At 41.6% G+C, this 24,373-nt stretch overlaps 2 protein-coding genes across 3 annotated transcripts; one reads left to right on the top strand and one right to left on the bottom strand.

Moving 5' to 3' along the window:
* The first annotated feature begins 1,055 nt into the window (after positions 1-1,055).
* Positions 1,056-6,179, top strand: LOC124150157 (cartilage matrix protein-like). The gene is made up of 8 exons (XM_046522091.2): positions 1,056-1,088; positions 1,276-1,312; positions 1,633-2,214; positions 2,376-2,570; positions 2,705-2,752; positions 3,280-3,894; positions 4,062-4,604; positions 5,464-6,179. The coding sequence occupies exons 1-8, from the start codon at positions 1,056-1,058 to the stop codon at positions 5,511-5,513; spliced, it is 2,103 nt and encodes a 700-aa protein (XP_046378047.2). The 3' UTR covers positions 5,514-6,179.
* A 2,969-nt stretch (positions 6,180-9,148) lies between these two features.
* LOC124150138 (frataxin, mitochondrial-like) lies at positions 9,149-23,428 on the bottom strand. 2 transcript variants are annotated; one of them, XM_046522078.2, is made up of 5 exons: positions 23,345-23,428; positions 16,891-17,012; positions 14,970-15,093; positions 12,310-12,407; positions 9,149-9,820 (listed from the first exon to the last, which is right to left on the bottom strand). In XM_046522078.2, exons 1-5 carry the CDS (start codon positions 23,348-23,350, stop codon positions 9,667-9,669), a joined length of 504 nt encoding a protein of 167 aa, XP_046378034.1. In that variant the 5' UTR covers positions 23,351-23,428; the 3' UTR covers positions 9,149-9,666. The 2 variants fall into 2 exon arrangements, with proteins under 2 accessions (XP_046378034.1, XP_046378026.1); XM_046522070.2 differs by lacking the exon at positions 23,345-23,428 and adding an exon at positions 19,623-19,803.
* Positions 23,429-24,373: the final 945 nt, after the last annotated feature.

Here is a 24,373-nt window from a genome sequence, read left to right as displayed (position 1 = left end):
TACGTCTCAGGGACCATCTCAAAATATAAACGTAATAGTTTAAACATTTATTTAACTGTATTATAAAGACTAGAGAGACCGTGTGCGAAATACGCTGCAGTCGGAAAGCGCACGTTAAATCTTCTATATCAGTCAGTCAGACTAGAGAGAGAGAGATATGGGCTTAACATATTGTACCCATGTCGGGAATCGAACCCGGGTCTTCGGCGTGACGAGCGAACGCTTTAACCACTAGGCTACCCGACCGCCCCTACACTCGTGTGATATTAATCGATGTAGCAATATTTAAGCAACGACACAGGGGCGTGTGGTCGGCTTTACGAAAGCCGTGGAACACGGGGAGCGTGGTGGGGTCAATGCCCCAGCAAAGTTTTTGTATCAAGTACGGATAACAACACCCACTAGCCGTTTCATTGTCATAGTTAGTAAATGTAGTTTTGAAATCAACTTTAACCACTGAGGATATGCCCACCTGGCTTAATTTCTTTGCGTCTAGTTTATCTTATTGAAAAAGATGTGCAGTTTGAGATGGTCCCCAACAGCTGATTGTAATGCATGTTACAACATGGCGGGAAATATAGTTAAGAATGCGGCCTCACAACGGAGCGGTTTGTTCAGGGATTAACTATATTTGTAAGGTTAACGACAGACCCGGAAGGACGTGCCTCACAAGCATTTCCCTAGAGGAGAAGCATGATCCCCCAACCCGACCTCTCAACTCCTTCTCCCATATAAGGATCCTACGCTTCCGACAGTGGACAAATAAATGACGTCCATTGGATGCTCCTACATAAAATATGCTAATGAGATCCATATACGGGCATCATGACCTTAAAACTTACGTAGGAACGTTTGTTCTATATTTACACAATTTAATGGGAATCAGACAACAATGTAATTATTGAGAACCCACGTAATGGGTGCAACCCTGCATGATTCAATAGGAACAGAGGATAAAATGGCCATAGACTGGCCATCTCCATCACTTACCCACAGTGAGAGATTAGAGTCAGCAGACCTACAACTCCTTCTCCAACAACGAGCAGCATCGCATCATGGCGCTCCTCTACACGCTACACATCCTTACAGTGAGTATATAACATAGGCTATATCAGGCATACATTATGAATAACATCTTATGTTCAGAAGACACTCTGACGGATATTTACATTTCGAACGCTGGGCTAATTTTCACTTATACATGAACTTTTGTTGGTGTCTGTTAAATTCATGCTTACAAAAAAAAAGAATGAAAATATGTTTGTTTAATTTCAGATTACTGCAACTGCAATCTTCGCATTGCCAACCCCAGGTCGGTTTGCATTTTTCTAGAATTAACATGACTTTGTAGTTACAAATCAGTTATTATTCCAATACTGCATGTAATTTTAAAAAGTGATTTTTTTCACATATCCATGCTGGGAAATATTAAAGAAAACTGAGTTCTGAATCGCCATGTCGAAGTAAATAGATAGTTATAATAATTATCATTAAGTTCAACCAATGCCTTATGTATACATCTCAGGCTGAATCATCGTTCAAGCCATACGCGTAGACCTTCTGTTGATACTGACGTGTAACCTTCGAAAATGATTCGCTCTGTTAAGTCATTAAGTAATGCTTTTCCAGCAGGGCTCAACTGTTATGGCAGGCCAGCTGATGTTGTCTTTCTTGTGGACACCTCGTCCAGTATCTGGCCCTTCTACTTCACCAACAACGTCCTCCCCTTCATCAGCGGCGTTGTAGACCTCTTCGACGTCGGCCCCGACCCCTCCCAGACCCGTGTTGGCTTGGCCACCTTCAGTAATGACTGTCATCTCCAGTTTCATGTCGGGGACTTTCTCGACAAGGAGAAACTAACCGATAAAATCCTTGATATCTCCATGGATGGCGGTAACACTAACACCGGCGAGGCCTTGACATTCGCTACGGAGGAGATGTTCACAGCTGACCACGGAAGTCGAAACAACGCAGCTCACATCATTGTCATCCTCACAGATGGCGCTTCTCAGGATTACGAGGCCACCCAGTTGGCTGCCCAAAACGCGCACCAGAAGGGCGTCCAGGTGTTTGCTATTGGCGTAGGGTCTCAGATTGACAACAAGGAACTGGAGGACATTGCCAGCGACCCTGATGAAGACTTCAAGTTTAAGGTGACCAATTTCGAGGCTCTTGAAAGAATCAAGGGAAAATTGGCTGCGAAAACATGTGAAGGTAATTATTCTATTCCTTGTATCTTAACAAAATTAGAATACAAATTACACAGTTTATATTGATTACATGAAAGTATCAAATAATAAACAATCTTGCCGTCTGTTTATTAACATACTCATAACACTGTGAGTCCACTGCTCAGTATTCCATGCATATTCCAGTGACGACACTTCGTGCTACCAATGCCCCAAGCACAACCCCACTTTCGACATCGCCGACTCCACCTTCCACAACGTCCACCTCGACACGGACGACGTCTGTTACATCTACGACCACTACAGTATCAACACAAGAACCTACAACTGCCGCCACACCAGCCCCTGTCGTCGAAGAAGCCACCCCAGAACCTACCCCAGGTAATAATATGTCACAGGTGGTCTCATTCACACATAAAGGCTGATACTGCGCCACTATCCTTAATCTACAAAGACAAAAGTGAGTTTTAACCTTTAACATTGAAAAATATTAAATGATTATAATTTGTTTTCAGAACCCGAAAATACTGGATTCAGAAGTGACGAGGAAATCAGAAACCAAGGTGAGCGTGCTTCTTGTTTCCTTGCCCTGATTATATCAAGATAAAACAGTGAGTGAGTGAGTTTGATTTTACGCCGCATTAATATTCCAGCAATAATATGGCGGGGGACACCAGAAATGGGCTTCACACAATGTACCCATGTCGGGAATCGAACCTGGGTTTGCGGCGTGACGAGCGAACGCTTTAACCACTAGGCTACCTGGCCGCCACAGATAAGACAGATCCTCAGTGTTTCATAAGATGCAACTAAATTGAATACTCTAATGACTGTGTGATTGAGTACGTGTCATCGCGGCCGGTTGCGAGGATCGTTTCTTATACTTATAAACCACTTGTGTCAGGCGCTGAGTCGATAAATTCGATCTTGACAAATTAGAATATTGCTACGATGTAAAGCAAGTTTCATTCACTCATTTACCCAAGGCGACATTGATAGTACTCTATTTGTAGCATGAGTTTTACGTACACGTTTTCGAAGTGTGTCGTTTTTGGATTTATTTCTGTATTGTGTTTGTCGTTTTGATCAGAGTGTGGCGGCAAGCCAGCCGATGTCTACTTCGTCCTGGACTCTTCTGGCAGCATCGAGAAGGAGGACTTCAGCGACACCATCCTCGACTTTGTTCGCAGCGTCTCTGGACTCTTTGACATCGGTTCCGGAGATTCTCAAACTCGCGTCGGCGTCGTCACGTTCAGCGATGACGTCACCCGGATCTTCCCACTGAGCGCCCACACATCACGCGACGAGCTTCTCGATGCCATTTCCCCTGAGAACATTCCACACAAGGCCCAGGGTACCAACACTGGCGATGCTCTTCGCTTTGTGGTCGATGAGGGCTTCTCTCCCAACGTCGCCAGACCCGGGGCTGCCCATGTCGCTATTGTCATCACTGACGGCCAGTCAAAAGACACTGAAGCTACCATCGCGGCCGCCAAGGCAGCGCACAGAGCAGGAATCTATGTATTCGCTATTGGCGTGGGCGAGTCGGTCGACCAGCAGGAACTGAAGGACATCGCCAGCAATCCCGACACTCGGTTCATCTTCACCGTCAGCGACTTCGCCGCTCTGTCAGAGATAAGGAACCTCTTAGCCATCAGAACCTGTGAAGTTGACCAGCCAGAGGGCTTCATTAATGAACAAGCAGGTACGTACTCCCGTCTCTTGAAGAATACACTTGGTCTTGGCATGTTGAAATAGTGTTTTAAATGGGTATTATAAATAAAACCAATCGTTCAAGAATTTACTCGTGTTGATGTTACTCAAACAGTTTACCAGGTGAAAGTGAAATTCAATGTATGTTTTCCTTACTAGCCTGTGGACTGGACGATGCTGAACTGGTGTTTGTCTACGATTCTTTCTCCATGGGGCTGAAATCAACCCGTCTGATCTACTCGGAGGCCAGTCGCATCACCTCCAGCCTCAGACGCCGAGTAAAGAACCTCTCCGTGGGGATGATCTCCGAGGCATGTCCCTCCAACCTCGACATCACCGTCAGGGACTCCGCGACCTTCGTCAGACAGACTCAACACATTGAAGACATCGTCAAAACCAAGATTCCAAATCTGATCAAGGACGTTCGCCGGAAGTGGTTCTCGAAGACGCAACAGTCAGGTCGCCAGATCATGATCCTCTACGTTGACGAGACAAGCCTTGAGAACTCACAAGATCTACTGAGTCAGACAAGATACGCCAAACACAAGGGCATAGAGGTGTTCGTTGTCGCCCTGGGCGAGGTCGACTCAAAACTCGTGGCTTCAATCGCTTCTGAACCACATGACGATCACGTGATCAATGTCAACAATGCAAGGCATCTAAACAAGTTCAGGAACGACATCGTAGAGGATCTATGTGGAGGTGAGACTTTTATACGCATGCAATACCACTCTTCGTTGAAATATGTATATACATATTAACTCCGTAATCATTTAAATCATTATAAAGCTCACCATTAACTGTTTTGCGGTCATGGACGATTTTCAAGAGCTGCTATTTAACAGTGATTGGCTGGGGTTGCTTTCCCGGGCCCGTTCCCCAAAGCGATCGTAAGACAACGACAGTCGTAAGTCTATGTTAAAGTATAGGAGTGACGATCACCTTAGGGCAACGATAGCTTTGTGGAGGGGACCCCGGAGCACTAGCTCTGTATTCCTTGCTAGTAATATTCATCCTTTCAAACATGTCCTGTTTCACATTCATTTCTATATTCTACAGATCACTATTATCCCATTCACATTCCATCCGTATTACCTGCTGCACTGTTGTCATAATGATATTAATGTCCATATTACTAACGGACCGCCTCCGAGTTCTGAAGTGCGGAAGATCCGGGGTTCGATCCGAGGCCGCGTCATACCAAAAAGACGTTAAAAGACTTGTTGTTACCCTGCCTGTCGCTCGTCATTAAGGGGATAAATCAAGGACTTGTCGGCTCGGAGTCAGCATACTGTGTCTAAGTGGGGTATTCATGTTACACTGCGGCATGGTACCTCAATGGGCTACCACTATAAAGTGGGCATTAATCCGGACTAGTGCAAGCAGCCACTCACACACAAACGACTCTATGTAAGTGCAATAATCTATAAGAACGCGACGTTAACCACATTTCACCTCAGCATGTTATCTACAGCCCACTGTTATCACATTTACACTACTGTCTGTATTGTCTAACTGATATTGTTGTTATCGTATTGACATTATTATCTATATTCTGCAGGTCACGTGAAGGATGACGATTTTAAGCTGCCCCTGGTGGACAGCCAGTAAAACGACACACCTGCCCCAGAATGTTGCGACCATGGACCCTCAGTCGATAAATCTCAAATGTGCATATCCTTGTGTTTTGAACGAGTGAACGAAGGCAGTCTGCTACCAAGGAATGGGAGCATTATAATCGATAAACCTACACATGTAGCCATGCGTTATGGCTAAATGTACCGGAGCAGTTTTTACTATGGAATGGGAGCATACCAGTCGATAAACATACACGTACATCCATGTGTTGTGACTGAATGAAACCAGTCTGTGAAAATTGAGTGGGGACTGGCTGTTGAATGATGTTACGATACTGCTGTTTACACGTGTGCCACATGTTACATGTGTTTGTATTTATCCCTATTGCGCCTGTCATGCTATTTTTGTCAACTCCTTGAAATACTAAGCCTCGGTGATTGAGGTTGAAAGAATGGTCTCTTTTTGACGCTGTGATATGATTCAACTGGTGCTATTTTCCATGTGGATCTGTGTAGTGGTCCACACGTTAACACGCTTAGCTTTCATCACCAAGTCCCCGTAATTATCATGATTGGTCATCTTATATGCATTTTCATTTATTTTTCATAATGCCATTTATGTATTTATTGTTTACCAGTTTATTACACATTTTTATATTTTTATAACAAATGATTATGTATACAAAAATAAACTATTTACAAAGACACTATTAGTTATTTTAGTACGGAGGTCCAGTAATTGAAATTGTAAATCGATAATAAGTTTCAATCATGGCACTTACAATAACCATGATCTAAGGGAGACAACTTTTCTCTTACCAAGATGGTAGCGCAGTGAGTGCAAATGGTTTTAGCAGTGCCACTGTGAGATCAATGCTGCCTGTAAAACTGACTAATTTGCAGGGTTTAAAGCTGCTTCAGTATTTCAGTTATATCAGTGGCATTAATTATCACTGCAGAAGAAAGCCTGAAGTATCATGGGTCACTATTTATCAATTTGGTGATTCCATCCAGCACTGGATTGGGGGTTGCAGCTTTGCACAGCTATTTGAATCTGTTAGATGTTTTCGCCACCAGTGCCACAGTAGCTGGTGAAGACATATCAGTCTACTTGATGAAAATTCCCTGATGTCATACTGATGTTTTTGTCCAAAGCGGACACCCATCTCCTATTCATCAAGGTGATGTCTACAATACTGTCCTCACACTGTCTATACATTGCCTGGAGTGACTGCGGATCTCATTACTACACACACAATCTGCCATTCAGCCCCTTGGTGAGGTGAGGTGAAATTGGGTTTAACGTCGTGTCCAAGATTATTGCACTTATATAGCGACGTGCATGCACGTGTGTGTGTGTGTGTGTGTGGCTGCTTGTACTAGACCTGACTGATGCCGATATATAGTGCTAGCCCACTGAGATACCATGCCGCAGTTTAACATGAATATCCCACTCAGACACAGTATACTGACTCCAAGCCGACCAGTCCTTGCTTTAACCCCTTAATGCCGAGCGCCAGACAGGGTAACAACAAGTACCATCTTTTAACGTCTTTTGGTGTGACGCGGCCGGGGATCGAACCCCAGATCTTCCGCTCTCTGGGCGGACGCTCTACCACTAGACCACGGAGGCGGTCTTCAGCCCCTTGGACTGAATTATATTCATCTTTCGTGACAAGCATCCGCTGTGGTGTCTTACATCTGCCTGGCAGAGTTTAAAGTAAATGCACAATATGAGCCATTTTATTAACAAGAAAAAAGAGTCAACCATATCCCCTGCCATCCATGCATACTTACAATGACAAGTAAATAGCTTTGATTTCCGTGAAAATGTTAGGCAGCAGTCCTAATTGGTCTAATACATTTGCAAAGTTTCACGTAAAAATAATGAAAGGTTTGTCACCAATTTGAACTTGATGCCTTGGAAAAGCAACATACATATTTTTTTATTTACTTTCCAGAATATCAAAGACACCAGTTCAGCACTTGCCCAATGTGCCATACCAAGTTTCATGACATGAAAAAAAATAAAATTATACTCTTGAAATATCCCTATCAGCCTTTAAGCAGCAATGCGAAAAAATAGAACCAACAAAAAAGTCCATAATTTTGTAAAAGAATAATTTTTATGGTGATTTTCATATTTGATCAACATGTTCATCACTTTATGAAAATGTCATCATATTTATTAGGTTTTATCGTTACTTTGCATCACGCTCAAAAGAGTAAACAAGGGCCATAACTCAGTGAAAAATGAACATGATGAATGTTTGGTGATGGTTATTTATACTTTTCTGATGTACACACAATGCAGGGGTCCGGAAACGGTCATATGCGCCGGACATGTCCGAAATATTGCTTACCGAACATTTAAATTTTTCTGTCCGGACATTTTAAAAAACAAACAATGCTACCTTCGGGGTTCAAATAATTGATGAGCGTTATCGTATCCCTTCACCGATTACAGGTGAATAAACAGGTATAACAAACTTGGGCAATAAAAGTATGAAATTTAATCTAAAACATCACTAGACATGATGATTTACCATTTAAAATGTATTTCCTGCTCTCCAAGGCATTGTCACAATGTCAACCTTATATCCAAAGCTGTTTCTGAGAAAATCTGTACCAATTGGTACACCATGATCAAAAACATCAGTCAAGGGCCATAACTCTGTAAAATATTTATTCCCAAATGCTAAGTTTTAAACTTGATCAAAATATGTATCTCTTAGTGATGAATGCAAAAATATCATTCTAGTATCTATAGTATTTTCTGAGGAAACTTGTAACCATTGCGGAGCCCTGTGCACCAAGGCCAAAACATCAAACAAGGGCCATAACTCTGTAAATATATACATATTCAAGATGCTTTTCGAAAATTCCTTACTGATGTATGCAAATGACCATACTTGTATCCATAGCGGGTTCCTAATATCTCTTTCCACCTGAAGTCGGACAGAAGGCCGGAGCCCAAACCTGTACCTCTAGCTCCAGTTCGTCATGGGCAATAATTATGTGGAACACAGGAATAATAATGTGTTAATTGATCCATCAAAATGTCTGTACAAACATCTACAAATAATCTGACAACAGATTTTCACAGATGTCTAATGTTTTTCATAATAATATGACAGCTGAACATTTTCTGAATTCTGATGAATATCATCAAATAAGTAGCACCCCGACCCCATGTAACAAACTTGCCTATACATCAATCAATCAATCAATCAATGCATCAAAAACATGTGCATAGTTATATGAACCTGATATGGCACAGCATTAGCAGGCAGATTCTGCAGTGTATGACATAACACACACAAATAACAAAAACATGCCCCACCTCTTAATACAAACAAATAAAAATACATTTCAAAATAAATATCTCAACAACATTATGCTGATGAACAGGAGCACTGTGAGTGAGTGAGATGTGACACTGGTTGTGAACCTCTTGCAACAGGAGGGAACTCGATTGCTTGGATTTACAAAGCCAGTGAGGTAGAGTAGTACCATGACTGGTTTGGTTGGTTTGTTGTTAAACGCCGCACTCAGCAATATTCCAGCTATATGACGGCGGTCTGTAAATAATCGAGTCTGGACCAGACAATCCAGTGATTGACATCATGAACATCGATCCACACAGTTGGGATCGATGACATGCATCAACCAAGTCTGCGAGCCTGACCACCCGATCCGGATAGTCGCCTTTTACGACAAGCATAGTCACCTTTTACGGCAAGCATGGGTTGCTGAAGGCCTATTCTACCGGAATCTTCACGGGTCTGTAGTAGCATGAATAAACACCACTGTATTGGGCAATGAGATCCAACAACCACAGAAGTGAGGATACACAGTCGATGGGTGAACATGTTCATTTCCACACCATAACTTTTATACGACTTTTCACATTCCTCTTGCAAAAGTATGACTCACAAAAATTCAACAAAATCCCCACACAAGCATCAGTGGGGAGATACACACACCATTCACCATGTTCACAACAATCCTAGCATTTCAATGTCCCTGCACAGAAGAAGGTAGCCTGTTGTATGTGGAGCATCACAACTCTACCCCATGGTGTTAGTGAGTGTCATGTAGAGGGCTGTAGGGTCCATACCCTGGGTAACTGCCTCCAGCTGTGTTCAGGGATGGTGACGTGTTTGTCCAGGGTACCCAGACTGTGTTCAGGACTTGGACAGTCCGCTGTATGAGCACTGGGAGAGGTTGATTGGGTGTGTGAAGTGCGGCTGCAGCTCTGCCATCAGCAGCTGGTGCAGAGTAACTCCATCTCGCTTGTAGATCCATCGGGAATCACAGAAGTCATACCGCTTGGGGCCACTGTCACAATGAATTAAAACTAGTTATCATGACTTTCAAAAATACACATGTTCATACAAGTGTTATTTTTATCAAATATTTCTCCTTATTAGGAAGATTCAGGTAACTATTACATCCATCACAAATTCATTGTGGTTTTTAAGAGTGTGAGTGCGCATGTTTGTTTACTGCTTTTAGCAATAGTCCAGCAGTATCAAAATGGGGCAAACCAGAAATAGGCTTCACACATTGTACCAATGTGGAGAATGGAACACAAGTCTTTGGCCTGGCAAGCGAACGCTTTAACCACTAGGCTGGCCCACTGCCTCCATGAATGTGAAGAGACTATGCAGAGTATCAAGAGTGCGAGTGAGTATGGTTTTACGCCGCTTTTAGCAATATTCCAGCAATATCACGGCGGGGGACACCAGAAATGGTCTTCACACATTGTACCCATGTCGGGAATCGAACCCGGGTTTTCGGCGTGACGAGCGAACGCTTTAACCACTAGGCTACCCGATCGCCCCGCAGAGTATCAAGAACAAAGGATAGTAAAATCTTACAAAAAGTCTACAACAGATAAGAACATCAGTCGTGAATACATTGTGTTATCTATGAGCTGAGTACATAAGAGAACCTAGAACAAGGCTCTGAGTACCAACAGGTTTACACGATACAAAAGCATGTGCATCAGATTATACATTGTTACAGAAGTTAGTTCATTAATTCATTAAAGTATTTGATAAGGGTTACCATGCCGTGGCATCAGATTACAATTCCGTGAGATTTAGTAGAGACCACATTGATAGCATCATCTCTCCATAGGAGAGGCAAGAAATGTCTAAGTTTAAGATAGACACATGGTAGGGGCAGTGTTTGAAATAAGGCCCTACTTGCTGGCCGTGGCAGGTAGATCTCATGTTTGTCTGTTTGTTTTTTGTTTAACACTGCACTCAGCAATATTCCAGCTATATGACGGCGGTCTGTAAATAATCGAGTCTGGACTAGACAATAGAGTGATTGATATCATGAGCATCAATCCATGCAATTGTAATACGATGACATGCATCAACTAAGTCAGCGAGCCTGACCTCCCCATCCTGTGTTGGGCTCGTAGTTTTGAAGTTGTATTGGTACTTATGGCCTGCAGTAAATTTACATGTCCATTTATTTGTCACAGTAAGCAGCAGGTTTATAAATAACGGCATGAAGAGTTTAGTCAGGGCCTGTAGCTTCTAAAGTCTGTGGTCTATAACAGGGGTCTGGAAATTTTTTAATCCCGAGACATAGGCATTTAGGCCACGCCCCCTTCAAATAGCGTTTTTTAGTATGCCTTTTCACACACATTACAAGTTGTTATGTTCAGTGTACCCTCGTCATTGCGGGCTTCAATATAGCGCTAACTCAGTTATAACACCCGGTAAAGCATGGCTCCCCAAATTTACTAACAATTATAAATAAACTCAAGTTTAACAATGACACAATGTTTCCCCCATCTCAGAAAACATTATCAGCTGATCAACGCGATCACGTAACACCGGAAATAGTACGCAATTTAATCCTATTATGATAATATCTGGTAATAAAAAAATGTTCATTGTTTATCTGGACTAATGTTTGCAATATATTATTAATTATATTCAAAATTTCATTCAATAATTATAATAATGTTTACAATAATTTCGGCGAAATCGTATGCGAAGTGATCGGTAGATCCCACAACTCACCGTTATTTACAGCAACCAAGGTCAGATTACCGCTATTGACGCCTTGAAACGAACTTTAGTTGCAAGAGAATGGATACACATTTCATATATGCCATACCATGACTCGCTAAAAGTCATATTTGAGGCAGTTTGACTATTAAATGTCAACATAACGTTTTCACAATCGAAATACATGTAGCGCGGTAAGTCCATACGGTGACTGGTCAAAATCGTTCCATTGGTCAAAAAATATCCTGCATACCATCTGTACCAAAGTGCTACGCTTATGGTTCTTATAATTTTAAGTATATATGGTGGAAGCTGCAACTAAAATAACACCATATTGGAATATATTATATCTGATAAAATAATAATTTCAGATTTCTTCCGACCATCGCATCAAAATTCTTTGAAGTTGTATCATTGGGTATGTTTTAACCATGTTAACTGTTTCACCGGTAGATTTGGAGCTTCTAAAGTCTGTGGTCTAACTCTACAAATGTGGAATATCCTTCCAAGCTCAGTTGTTAACAGGTTAAGCGCTATCTCTGTGAGGTGTTCCAGCCCATGCATAACAAGTGGGAGAACAGACCGCTCAGCTGCTTGTGTCTAGGTATCTATTCAGGCCCTGTTGCAGGTCAACACAGGGTAACTTAACTCAACTGGCACTTATGATGAAGCAAGATTTTCCAAATCTGTATATTTTTCCATTCTTCTAGTAAAAATGATGTTAACACTTTGGGAAAGGATGTACAATTTATGACTGTTCAGAGGAATCATATTTGTGTTGGAAAACATCATTACCTCACTGGTGATGACAGCCATATCTGTTTGTTTGGTGTCTGTTTGTTGATGACATACGTCCCCATGTTGCCACCTAGCACTAATGTCAACACTCCACTCTGGAACAAAACAGGCATCTTTGATACAACAACATGCTGTTGGGTTTTCGTCATGGCTAGGAAATTGTTCTGCAAAAGTTGTCTCCCTTGGCAGTCTTGTCACAGTAATGAGAGTTACTCCCATGTTTCAATTCATCAAATGAACCTTTACTGAAGCTCTGGTATATCAACAGCTGAAGTGTTTTTAATTGTCTGACAGACATATTTTTTAAACCAATGAATTTAAAATATATAGCGGTCATAACAATATAGTTGAAAACAGGATGAAAAGATATGCTGCTTTGAGTGTTCATTGACTGATAAATCAAGCAGTTGTTTCCCTTCCCACATCTTTCTACTTTCGGGGGTATTTAATTACAGGAATTAGATAACAAACTCAGTGGGAAGATTACTGTTAGCTGCTTAATGCCACTCAGCAGTATTCCAGTTATATGACGCTATAAATAATCCAGCCTGGACAATCCTGTGATTGACATCATGAACATTGATCAATGCAATACGGATGCAAGTGCTTGTTTGTTTGTTAGTTTAACAGCACACTCAGTAATATTCCAGCTATATGACGGCGGTCTCTATATAATCAAATCTGGACCAGACAATCAAGTGATTGTTATCTTGAGATTCGATGCACGCAATTGGGATACGATGACATGCATCAACCAAGTCAGAGAGCCTGACAACCCGATCCTGTTAATCACCTCTAATGACAAACATAGCCACCTTTTACGGCAAGCATGGGTTGCTGAAGACCTATTCTACCCCGGATCTTCACGGGCCGGAGGGATACGATGAAATGCAATTAACAAGTCACCAAGCCTATCCACCTGATCCATTTAGTCGCCTCTTAGGACAAGCATAGGCTCCTGCAGACCAAACTCAATATTTAATTCAAAATTTGTAGATCCATAATTCAGTATCACTGTAATCTTTAATAACCCCTTAGTTCATGTATCATTTTAGACACATTCAACCTGCATTGTGTCCACGGTACCTTCTGGGCAAAAACTATACTCTGCCAAAAAAAAAAGAATTGCAAAAGTGGTATAAGTAAATATCTGAAAGAGTGTTGCCGACATCCAAACAAAATTAACACCAAAAATGAATTGGTCATTTCTGCATGGATTGGCATTGATTTGTGACCTGGCATCGAACACACCAACATGACATGCACGTGCAACATCACTTGTTGCTATAACAATATCGGATTTTCATTTGTAAGTGAACAGCTTGACATGCCACGACAAACAGAAGCCCAACACCATCGGCCGACTGCAAACAGGAGAATCATCTACAGCTGTAGCGAGGCCTTTCATGTAGCACCAAGCATCATTACAAGACTGTGGAACCGTTAACAGACACATGGGACCTTCCCATATCCGGTCGACTATGTTTCACTACTAGAGCACAGGACAGATTCATATGGATACATCACTTACGTGAATGAACCACCCAACCACCTCTACAACTACTGCATCATCAGGATTGCTAGGATATCAGCCCAGACAGCGAGGAAAGGTATTCACGATAGGCGACCAGTTCAAGGTGTCATTTTGACGGTCTGCATTGTTGGCAGCGACCTCAATGGTGTCAAGGTCAAGTAAATCCACAACTGCAAGGGGGGCCATAATTTATGCTTCGAAGTGCGGATGGTAGATGTTGTGTTTACAGGCTCTGCAGGGAACGTTAATGTACACAGTAAGTGGACAGAGTTGTTGGTGGTAGTGTGATGATGTGGGCAGCCATCTCCTACACTGGTAGAACAGACTTGGTGCAAGTTCTGGGGATTTTAACGACACAACGTTACACGGATGAGATTCTTTGGCCACACGTCCTTTTCATTATGCAACCAGTGGATGTCATTTTCAAACAAGATAACGCCCTGTCTCACACAGCAAGACTGTCAACAGACTTTTTCAGGAGTCACAAAATCTTGGTCCTGCCATGGCCCTCCAGGTCTGCAGATTTTAACCCAATCGAACATTTATGAGATGCACTGGATAACGGCTGCGAGCATGTCAGCAATAACCGCAGAACCTCAGACAGATGGTACAAGCACTGCAGGCAGAGTGAGTGAACATTCCCCAGGCCAAAATTAGGGATCTGATTACTTCCATGGGATGATGATGCCAGTCAGGTTTGGACTCTAATGGTGGCCATACAAGATATTGGGAACAGATGACCTCCATCTTGAAAATCTACTGTTTCATGTGTGCCATATGGAACCCGGGTCAATAACAATGATGTGTGCAAATTTTGAACTATCGATTACCATCTGTTGATTATTGATATGATATATAAAAATACATCTAAAAAATAATAATTCTATAACTCTTATGTTTCTTTTTTTGCAGAGTTAATTTAGTCTTCAAATGGGAATGTAAAGATTTATCTGTCAAATCATTTCTATACCATGTATACATGACTTCATGTTTCTCGAAGTATAAGTGAGTGAGTATGGTTTTACGCCGCTTTTAGCAATATTCCAGCAATATCACGGCGGGCTCGAAGTATAAACTGTGTAAAGGAACATAAGTGAAGACACATTTCCCACAATCCTCTCACCCCCAAAGATGCATCATAGTCTTGATGGCAGTCAGCAACGTCACCCAGATCCTCGAAGTATTCTGCGAGAGAGTCAAGCGTGTCATCTGCCAAGACTTCATACTCCCTCTCTGTCATCCCTCCACTAGAAACACAAGGAACTCAAACATCAGTCCCCTGTAATGGCTGATCCAACTGTTGACGGAGCGATAGTCTCTACAGCAATAGCTTTACATAGATCACAAAGTGAAATAGCAAATGGCAGACATGTTACGTTTGACATCATGTTCCAGATAGTAAGGAACTCTTCATTTTGGAAGGAGAAAGATGCTCAAAAAACTTTTGCAATACTTGCGCAATATTGGTACATTGTACAACTACTGTATAGTAATTACCATATTAGTATTACAATTACTGTAGCGCTTCTATTGTCACCCATATGCATCCCACAATATCAACCGCCTCCGGGGTCTAGTGGTAGAGTGTTCCGCCCGGAGAGCTGAAGGACTGGGGTTTGATTCCCGGGCGCGTCATACCAAAAGATGTTAAAAGATGGTACTTGTTGTTATCCTGTCTGGGGCTAGGCATGAAGGGGCTAAGACAAAGACTGGTCAGCTTGGAATCAGTTTACTGTCAGTGCCTTAGCCAGCTGGGGGGGGGGGGGGGGGGGGGGGGGGCAGGGAGGGCAGTTGCCCCCCTAGATTTTTTATAGAAAACAGTTTTATTTGAATCAAGTTGGGGACAAGTGATACTTGTACAAATATTTGCCCCCCCCCCTTGTCATGTTAAACTGCTGCATGGTATCTCAGTGGGCTTGCACTATAGATCGGCATCAGTGCGAGTAGTACAAGCAGCCACACACAGACATGCACGTTGCTATATAAGTGTAATAATCTTGGACGCGATGTTAAACCCCATTTCACCATGTTCACCTCACCTCACCACACACTATCAGGAATCTCATGAAACATAGTGTCTTTATCCCACAGATTCTAACAATAACAGGCCATAGCTCGGGGTAGAAGATATGTTGCTACCTACTGTCAGCGGTGGAGTGTCACTCACACTTACCAATACCTGGTTCGCCCCAATTATGTTTCTAGGTTTGTCAGCACCATACCCGTGCTCGTGGGTTTCACCGAAGTGGTAAACGTCTGAGACCTGCATCACTTCAGGCTTTCCTCCCACATTAAGCTGACACGTCGTGATATAACTGGAATACTGTTAAAAGCGGTGTTAAACCCAACTCACTCACTCACTCACTAAGGAGATAAACATACTGTGTAGAATTAGCTGGAAATATACTCTCTTAGTTGATTTCTATTATGTTTTTGGCCCCAATTGAATTGCCAGATATACTTTGAATATTGTATTAAAGCAACTCTGCATCTAATAGCCTATAATTGTACAAATACTTATTTATTAATGGCTACTGACAATGACTAAGAAAAAAGTAATTGACTGTTTCAATCAGAGGTGTTTACAGTGATTTGATACTTCTGATTGACTAGTTAGAATCAAGTAATTTCCAAATTCATGGTAGAATTATTGATATGCCAACCAAATTTCACATCTGACATTCCACAGAAAAACTTCAGTGATAAGCAGATCATTGGAGATGTTATTTGGAAGGATGCAGTTGCCAATGAGAGTTGCCCAACTCAAGTAACCATGGCGACTATCTAGAAAATGTTGAGTCAAGTATGAATGCAAATATAGAAATAAAAACTGATTGTATCACGACTATGTCACCAAATGTCAAGTTTAAAGTTTTGTTATACCTTTGAGCAATAGAGACACAGCTTTCGAAATGCATGATAGTCGGCTAGCCTGAGGCTGCTAAATTGTGCTGAGGACAAGTAAATATCCATAAATTTGGATTCCACTAGTCCTCTGGACTTGTCTTTTAAAACAATGAATTTCAATGGCTGGAGAGACTTACCTAGCAGCCCTCTCTGAAGTCAAGCTGGTGATGCTGGTGGTGTGTAAACATTGGACACCAGGCCCTGCTGCACTCCGCACATCACTTGACGCATGTATGAACACAGGCGGCACTCGGACACACTGAAACAATATATATATATACCTATTATATATCTGGTGAGTAGGACCAGGCAGCAGTATGTGGCATGTCGTCCTTCTAACATGGAAAGAAGTGTCTGTGCTCCATCTCATCTGCAATCACTAGGTGTGGCTCCACTGGTGTCCTTGTAAGTTGTATTCATGTAATGCAAAACCCAATTTGTTTTTGTCTCACAACTGAAATGTTATGATACATGTCAGTAAAGCAGTTACTTTGTTTGTTTGTTATTTAAGGCCGCACTCTGCAATATTCTAGCTATATGACGGCGGTCTGTAAATAATCAAGTCTGGACCAGACAATCCAGAGATTGACATCCTGAACATCGATCCATGCAATTGATCAACGCAAGCCTGACCACCCTGTCCTGTTAGCCGCCTCTTACGACAAGCATAGTTGCCTTTTACAACAAGAATGGGTTGCTGAAGACCTATTCTACCCAGGATCTTCACAGCTCTGATTACCCTAATTATCAGTACCTAAACTGAGAGAGTTTCTCAGCTGCAAATATAATTCAGAATCATAATCATTTCAACATTTGGACCATTCTGGAGAATGGTTGGCAGACTGCAGGTGTATATGATGATCAACCTATTTTATTTACGTTAATCAGAATTTTAGAATGACAACTGCATGATTAATCAATCTGTTGATTTAAATTTTGATTGATAAAGTATTGTAGTAGACACATACTATTTGAAGTGCAGGAAGAATGAAATTGGTGCAATATGCAGTTTTGTAGACAAACATCTGTGTATTAAGTCCATGCATGACAGTTTCCATTGCATATCTCTGTTCAGGGTTGGGAGTTCTGCACAAGCTGTTCAATCTAGCGACTAGGTGTCACCAAGGATCAATTATCTACAACACCATGTCATAGCATTCATGTGATAGTGACTTGTTTTATTTTTGCTCTTTTTCATTAAAAGGGAGCAACCTTCAACCGAACTCCAAAAAGGCGATGAACTTTTTTTTCAGTCAGTGCTTACTGTCTGGATTTGTCCGTGAAATATGATTTTACAATCTATTTTAGCACAATCTTCAAACATGAATAACCTGAATATTACATGAAATCCACTGTAAATTAGGGCTGTTATGATTCACTCGCATATTCGGTGAATCGAACCGTAACCATTCATGAATTGAAATCGTTATTCATGGCCACTAGAATCAAATATTTATGAATATGCTATCATGTATATTTACATACCCTGTACCTAAAAATATCCATAACAACATATTATATGCATAGATTTCTTTCAATGACAACACCCTAATAATATTTAATTTGATAGTATTGTTTTCACTGGTCAATGTCGCATTTGAGCAGATACTAGTACCTGGATAAGTGCAGTATATAAATGTATAATTTATTAATAATTAACAAACCATGTCAAATAAAATATGTTGTTATTGTTTCACTGAATATAATAAATAATACATAAACTGCTGACTTGTTATTGTAATTGTGAATTAATATTCGTATTCGTTACCCTATATTCGTGATATGAATCGTATTCGCCTCATAGTGTATTCGTTGCAGCCCTACTGTAAATAGTATCACCAATAAGCATGTGATGATGTGTAGATCAAATGTGAGGAATATTGGTTTAAGCCTATTGGCAGTTGATACACCGATAACAGAATTTCTTCATCAAATAATGAATATATCTACTGTTAAGAGTATTCAATACCAGAGATTACATGAACTGTAATTTGTTTAACTGAAGGGGTGAGCTTGATGACGTTGGTAAGTTCTCTATGACAATGGGAATAACTGGGACAGTAGGTTGATAGGAAAGCATTTTCCCCACTGTCTTGATTCCCACCCTACGCACTTGTAACAAAAAGCGAATACCGTATTCGACATAATAAGCGCTCCGCTCTAATAAGCGCCCACGGCAATATTTGCTAATATATTGGCTAGTGAACAATCCCAATAAGCACCTCTTCCGATTGTTCAATGTAAGCAAGACTAATTTATTCGCGTATGATACGTACTGGTGTGTTATATGCACCCTTAGTTATGGGCAATTTAATTATCCGTCGTACATAAACATTTCAGGCTGTCAGCATAAACCACAAAATTTATGTTTCAACTCTGATCCAAAATGATGTTCTAATAAGAGCCCCCTATTTCTAATTTTGAGAGCGCCCTGAGCGCTTATTACGTCGAATACGGTATGTGCAGTGCTCACAGTTAGTGGTTCTGTAAGCACAGCAAAAATACTCAAAAATCGTAGGTGGACAGTAGTGGCACATGTGCCATATTGAGGCCTACTATTACAGATATCATGTCTCTATGTTGCCTAAGTTGACATCTAGATACAGACACTGAAATAAAAGAAAGTATTTATTGCGAAAAACTAGATTATGTCACAAGGTCATAAAATAGAACAAAACCGTACAGATAAAGTAATACGTGATATTGTTGTGCTCTTGTAAAACAATATCACGCAGGTTAAAGTGTGACAATGTTAAACCTCATAGACCAGATTTATCTGGGTAGTGCCAGTTTGGCTTCTCGAAGACACATTGACATAAAAAGCTAATGACAAAATTGACAACAAAACTGATTGTGTCGTCTTTCTTACAGCACACGCATGGTATCCTTGGACGTTTCTCGGTCTAGCTAACCAAGAAAATCTTCGACAGACAGCTGAACCTAAGCGACATCCAAACAAACTACCACTCATAATGTTGATTTGATTAGTTTCTTCGGAAGTTGACGCTCCTGATATTCCACCAGTGTCAGAAGCGAGCGGGGAAATTTAGAGTTACCTCCCCTAGGTAGCTCCCGTCATTTTCGAAACACGTCATGGATTGACAATACATTTCAGTGTGTGACAACATATTATTATGTTAAGCCACTTAAAGATTCATTTACAAAGGTGGTAATATGAACGATGGACAGGTTTATCACTACATGTGGTTTAATAATGTAGAGCAGGCATGTTGGGACGGGTAACTCGGGTACTCGGTCGGGTGGGTCCTGGCTAGGACCCGGGTGCTCACAGACTACACGGACCCGTGGTTACTCACGTGATATATCGATAATGACAAAAAATATCTAAAACTCTATGGTTACACTATAGTCACTAATGTTCCCATTTCTTTCTGACAATGCACCCATTCCTCCTGACTTTCAAATGTTTGAATGGCTCCGTTTGAATAAAGATAAAACTTCAGTGTATGCATGACCAGATCGTTTTACACGTGTCTCTAAATACATTTTGCCAGGGCTAAGGTCAAATCGGACAGTTTGTACCTATCTCTAAATATCTAAAGCGGGTACCCGGGTAGGGTCGGGTAATAAGGTGGTGGGTACCCGGGTAGTAAATTTGGACTCGTCCCAGCCCTAATTCATGTGATTCATATGTATCGTATATTTTGATAACACTGTACAACATCATGGACAGAGAACACATGACGATGAAGCCAGTAAACAGGAAGCTAATTACACAGCATACATAGCTGGGTGCTTATTGCTTACTGTTCATAGTAGGCGAATGGGATGAAATAGCCTTGATCTCTGTTGCTTGATGGCTTGTGGCGAAAGTGGACTGCCTCTGTTAGTTTTCTTTTAGTGAAGTCAGAGCTCCAGATAAGCTGCGTATCTGCGTAAAAAACGCATCAGAAATGCAGAAATACGCAGTAAAATAATATCCAAGCGTATCAAATACGCAACGAACATTACAGATACGCTACAAAAATAAAACTTGTGCGTATATTCAAAATATTGTGAAGTAACCCTGCGTATTCGATTGGCAAATCAGCAACTTATTTTGAAATCATAAACGGGCATTCCGTCAACCTTGCCAAACTCCACGATGACAGTTACATCATGATCATTTGCCATCACACTTTCTTGTGGAAGTATCGTGGTATTTTAGAGTCCTATAAAGCTCTCGAACCCACACAACACCAGTTTGCAGGGACTAGATGAATAGTGTTTTTAAATATTTAACTTAAATACCCACATGTGTAAAAACTAGTGGGTAACAGAAATTTGAATACCCAGATAGAATTACTGATACGCAGTGATTTTAAAATGCATGGGTAAAATACCCACAACACCAAAAGCTTATCTGGAGCTCTGGTTCAAGTCATGGAGGTTGTCGGAGAGGTTCTGGACGTTTTCCCAGTTAATGTTGTGATTTGGGCAGTTGCTGATATGGTCACAGAAGGCTGATTCACTGTCATTCGATGGTTGAAGTTTTGTGCTCTTTGATTCTGGTGTTGATGGGGCGGGATGTTTCACCTACGTAGGAGTGTCCACAGTTACAGTAATTTTTATAAACTACACCCTGAACTACCATTAACTGCATGTGGACAATCCTATAGATGTAAGTGAAACATCCGACTGTACTGTATTTTTATCCCATGTGAGTTTTGAGTCAATGATGGTGTCCAGATATTTTAATTATAAATTATGTATAATGATATGCGTACATACGAAATACATAATTATTATGAACATATTTAAAAAAACCCATTCCTAACTGTAAATTATTACACTTAACACGTTTGTATTATTCTCGAACATTTATAAGAGGGAGATTTGCTCTGTCCTAAACTGGTTTGTAGGCCTCTGCGCCTCGGCTGCATCCACTGTATGAGGCGAAGGGCAGGGTACCAGTCTTATCTCTATCCGACCTATTTGCCAATTAAACAGCATTTCGCTGCGATGAAACGTTGACCATTTCCGCGAAAATGATCTGTCTGACGAGAGGGTCGGGGACAGACCTACAACACCGATAACCGGGAAACGTTGACCCTTTTCCTTACAGCGAAGTCTGCCTGACGAAAGGGACAGGGACAGACCCACAACATCGATAAGCGGGAAACGTTGACCCTTTTCCTTACAGCGAAGACTGCCTGACGAAAGGGACAGGGACAGACCCACAACATCGATAAGCGGGAAACGTTGACCCTTTTCCTTACAGCGAATTCTGCCTGACGAAAGGGACAGGGACAGACCCACAACATCGATAAGCGGGAAACGTTGACCCTTTTCCTTACAGCGAAGTCTGCCTGACCAAAGGGTCGGGGAAAGGCCTACAGTCTATCGCTATGCGGGAAACGGGGACAGGCCTACAGTCTATCGCTATGCGGGAAACGTTGACCCAGTTTCAGTGTAGCGAGTTATTAGCACTTTTGGACATCGTGAAATAATTGACGTTTCAGGCAACAGGGGTAAACATTTTACCATTAGGAAGGTAACTCGTAGATAAGTATGGTTCATGGTTTTAAAAAATCGCACTCACGACGTTATGGGGTTTCAATTGTTACAATATCTGCATGTCTCCACTGATCTCGGTCATTATAAAATAATATTACAACAAGGTAGCTATACTTTGAAAAGATTAATTATGAAAAATATTAACAACGTTACCACTGTAGATACATCAATGTCAACAGTATCATGTATACCACTATGATTGTGTCAACTTAATTAATACCCCCTGTTCCTTAAAACAATAACAAATGTTTCTGGAAGTCATTGTTGTGAAAACATATTACTAGTTTTGTTTTCATAATATTTTTGTATTCTACTGTTATACTTATACTATATAAACATTTAAACTGTCACACATGTACGCCTTATGACAGTACAGGTACTTGCATCAATATGTAGGCATGCTACAACATTTCTTTGCGCCGTATTTGTTGATCCTCTGGATCAAAGTTATCTTGTATTCAGCGAGGATGAGGGGTAGAGGGTTTCAAGTAGCCCCACACGCACACTTAGCTGAACAGAGTTGCGTCCCTTGGACTTTGGTTTGTGAGTGTTGAAAAGGCCAACCCCTGATCCTAGTTGTTACCAATGCATTAAACGTCTAAAGCAATTGTTCCTTATTGGGCTTTCCTGTAACATTTAAGCTGACGCATCGTGATATAGCTGTATAATATAGCGGCATTATATCCAACACAGAACAGACACTCACGCATGTGACCATTGTTTACTGAAGGGAGTATCATTGGACCAAACAAGGAAGTGTTTTACAGTAGTGTAAATATTGTTTGATTGTTAGTTGTTTAACGCCGCACTCAGTAATATTCCAGCAATATGACGGCGGTCTGTAAATAATCGAGTCTGGACCAGATAATCTAGTGATCGACATCATGAGCACCGTTCCGCGCAATTGGGATACGATGTCATACATCAACCAGTCAGCGAGCCTGACCACCCGATCCTGTTAGTCGCCCCTTAAGACAAGCATAGTCGCCTTTTACGACAAGCATGGGTTGCTGAAGACCCCGGATAAACACTTTTTATGAGATATACATTTAATGAATGTATTTTTGCACCAACCTTCATAGAGTGAGGGCCATACTGTATTAATGTCGGCGCTTCCTAAAGTGTTGTCATGTACATGACCTCCCGTGTATACTTCACACTAACATGTTGTCATTTGAGGACTGACATCCGACAGGCTAACTGTTGAATCAAGAAGGGAGTACAATGGTGAAAGTTACCGTTCAGTGATTACAGCTACATAACGACAGCTTGTAATTTAAGTTCTCAAGCGAGTCGGGAATTCATAAGACTTTGGTTTATATTCAGCGCCCATCTCAAAGCGAGGCAGGCTCTGAATACCCCCAGCACGTGTTGGTGCTTACAAGCACAATCAGGGCGAACTGGGATTCGAACCTACGATCATCGGATACAGACGACTACGGCACCCAGCGTGTTGCGGCGTCCAGACCACTGGGCCACCTATGTTACGAATAAGTAATCGAGCCTAGTTAGATAACGCTGTGGACGACAATGTGAACGAGAACTGAGCCCGTCCAAGTACGACAGCTTGGGTGAAATTGAGTTTGACGTTGCATTCTTGAAAGAGTCTTGCACTTAAATAGCAACGTGCATGCATGTGTGTATTTGCGCGTGTGTGACTGCTTGTGCCAATCCGGACTAATGCCGGTTTTATGGTTCTAGCCCACAAAGATACCTTACCGCAGTTTTAACATGAATACCCCACTCGGACACAGTAAACTGACTCCGAGCCGTCCAGTCCTTGTTTTATCACCAGTGTCAGGCAGGGAAACAACAATTAAGAACCATCTTTTAACGTCTCTTGGTAAATCGCGGCCGGGGATCGAACCACCGACCTTCCGCTCTCCGGGTCGACCCCCTATCCACCACGCAGGTGGTCTGGGAAATAGGTGTTCACAGGTGGTCACCCATCACACTTCTTCCACTTCTCCCAATCTCCAGCTTACCCGTGTGCTTCTCGTAAGATGCACCTATCGGAATCGGGTGGTCAGACTCGTTGACTTGGCGGATGCATGTTATATCCCACTTGCGCGGTTCGATGCTCATGACATCGTTCACTGGATG

This window comes from Haliotis rufescens, unplaced genomic scaffold (assembly GCF_023055435.1).
Source record: "Haliotis rufescens isolate VD_foot unplaced genomic scaffold, xgHalRufe1.0.p SCAF_1, whole genome shotgun sequence".
In the NCBI taxonomy this organism is placed as follows: domain Eukaryota; kingdom Metazoa; phylum Mollusca; class Gastropoda; order Lepetellida; family Haliotidae; genus Haliotis; species Haliotis rufescens.
This window is presented reverse-complemented; position numbering and strand designations above follow the sequence as displayed.

What these genes read in the sequence shown, in the direction of transcription:
- LOC124150157 (XM_046522091.2), top strand. Translation starts at nt 1,056, where the DNA reads ATGGCGCTCCTCTACACGCTACACATCCTTACA. An exon ending in CTTCGCATTGCCAACCCCAG is followed by an intron (nt 1,313 to 1,632) that starts GTCGGTTTGCAT and finishes CTTTTCCAGCAG; the next exon opens with GGCTCAACTGTTATGGCAGG. An exon ending in CGAGGAAATCAGAAACCAAG is followed by an intron (nt 2,753 to 3,279) that starts GTGAGCGTGCTT and finishes CGTTTTGATCAG; the next exon opens with AGTGTGGCGGCAAGCCAGCC.
- LOC124150138 (XM_046522070.2), bottom strand. Translation starts at nt 19,724, where the DNA reads ATGAGTGGTAGTTTGTTTGGATGTCGCTTAGGTTCAGCTGTCTGTCGA. An exon ending in AAGGATACCATGCGTGTGCT is followed by an intron (nt 17,013 to 19,622) that starts GTAAGAAAGACG and finishes ATATTGTTTCAG; the next exon opens with TGTGTCCGAGTGCCGCCTGT. An exon ending in TGGCTGTCATCACCAGTGAG is followed by an intron (nt 9,821 to 12,309) that starts GTAATGATGTTT and finishes TCATTGTGACAG; the next exon opens with TGGCCCCAAGCGGTATGACT.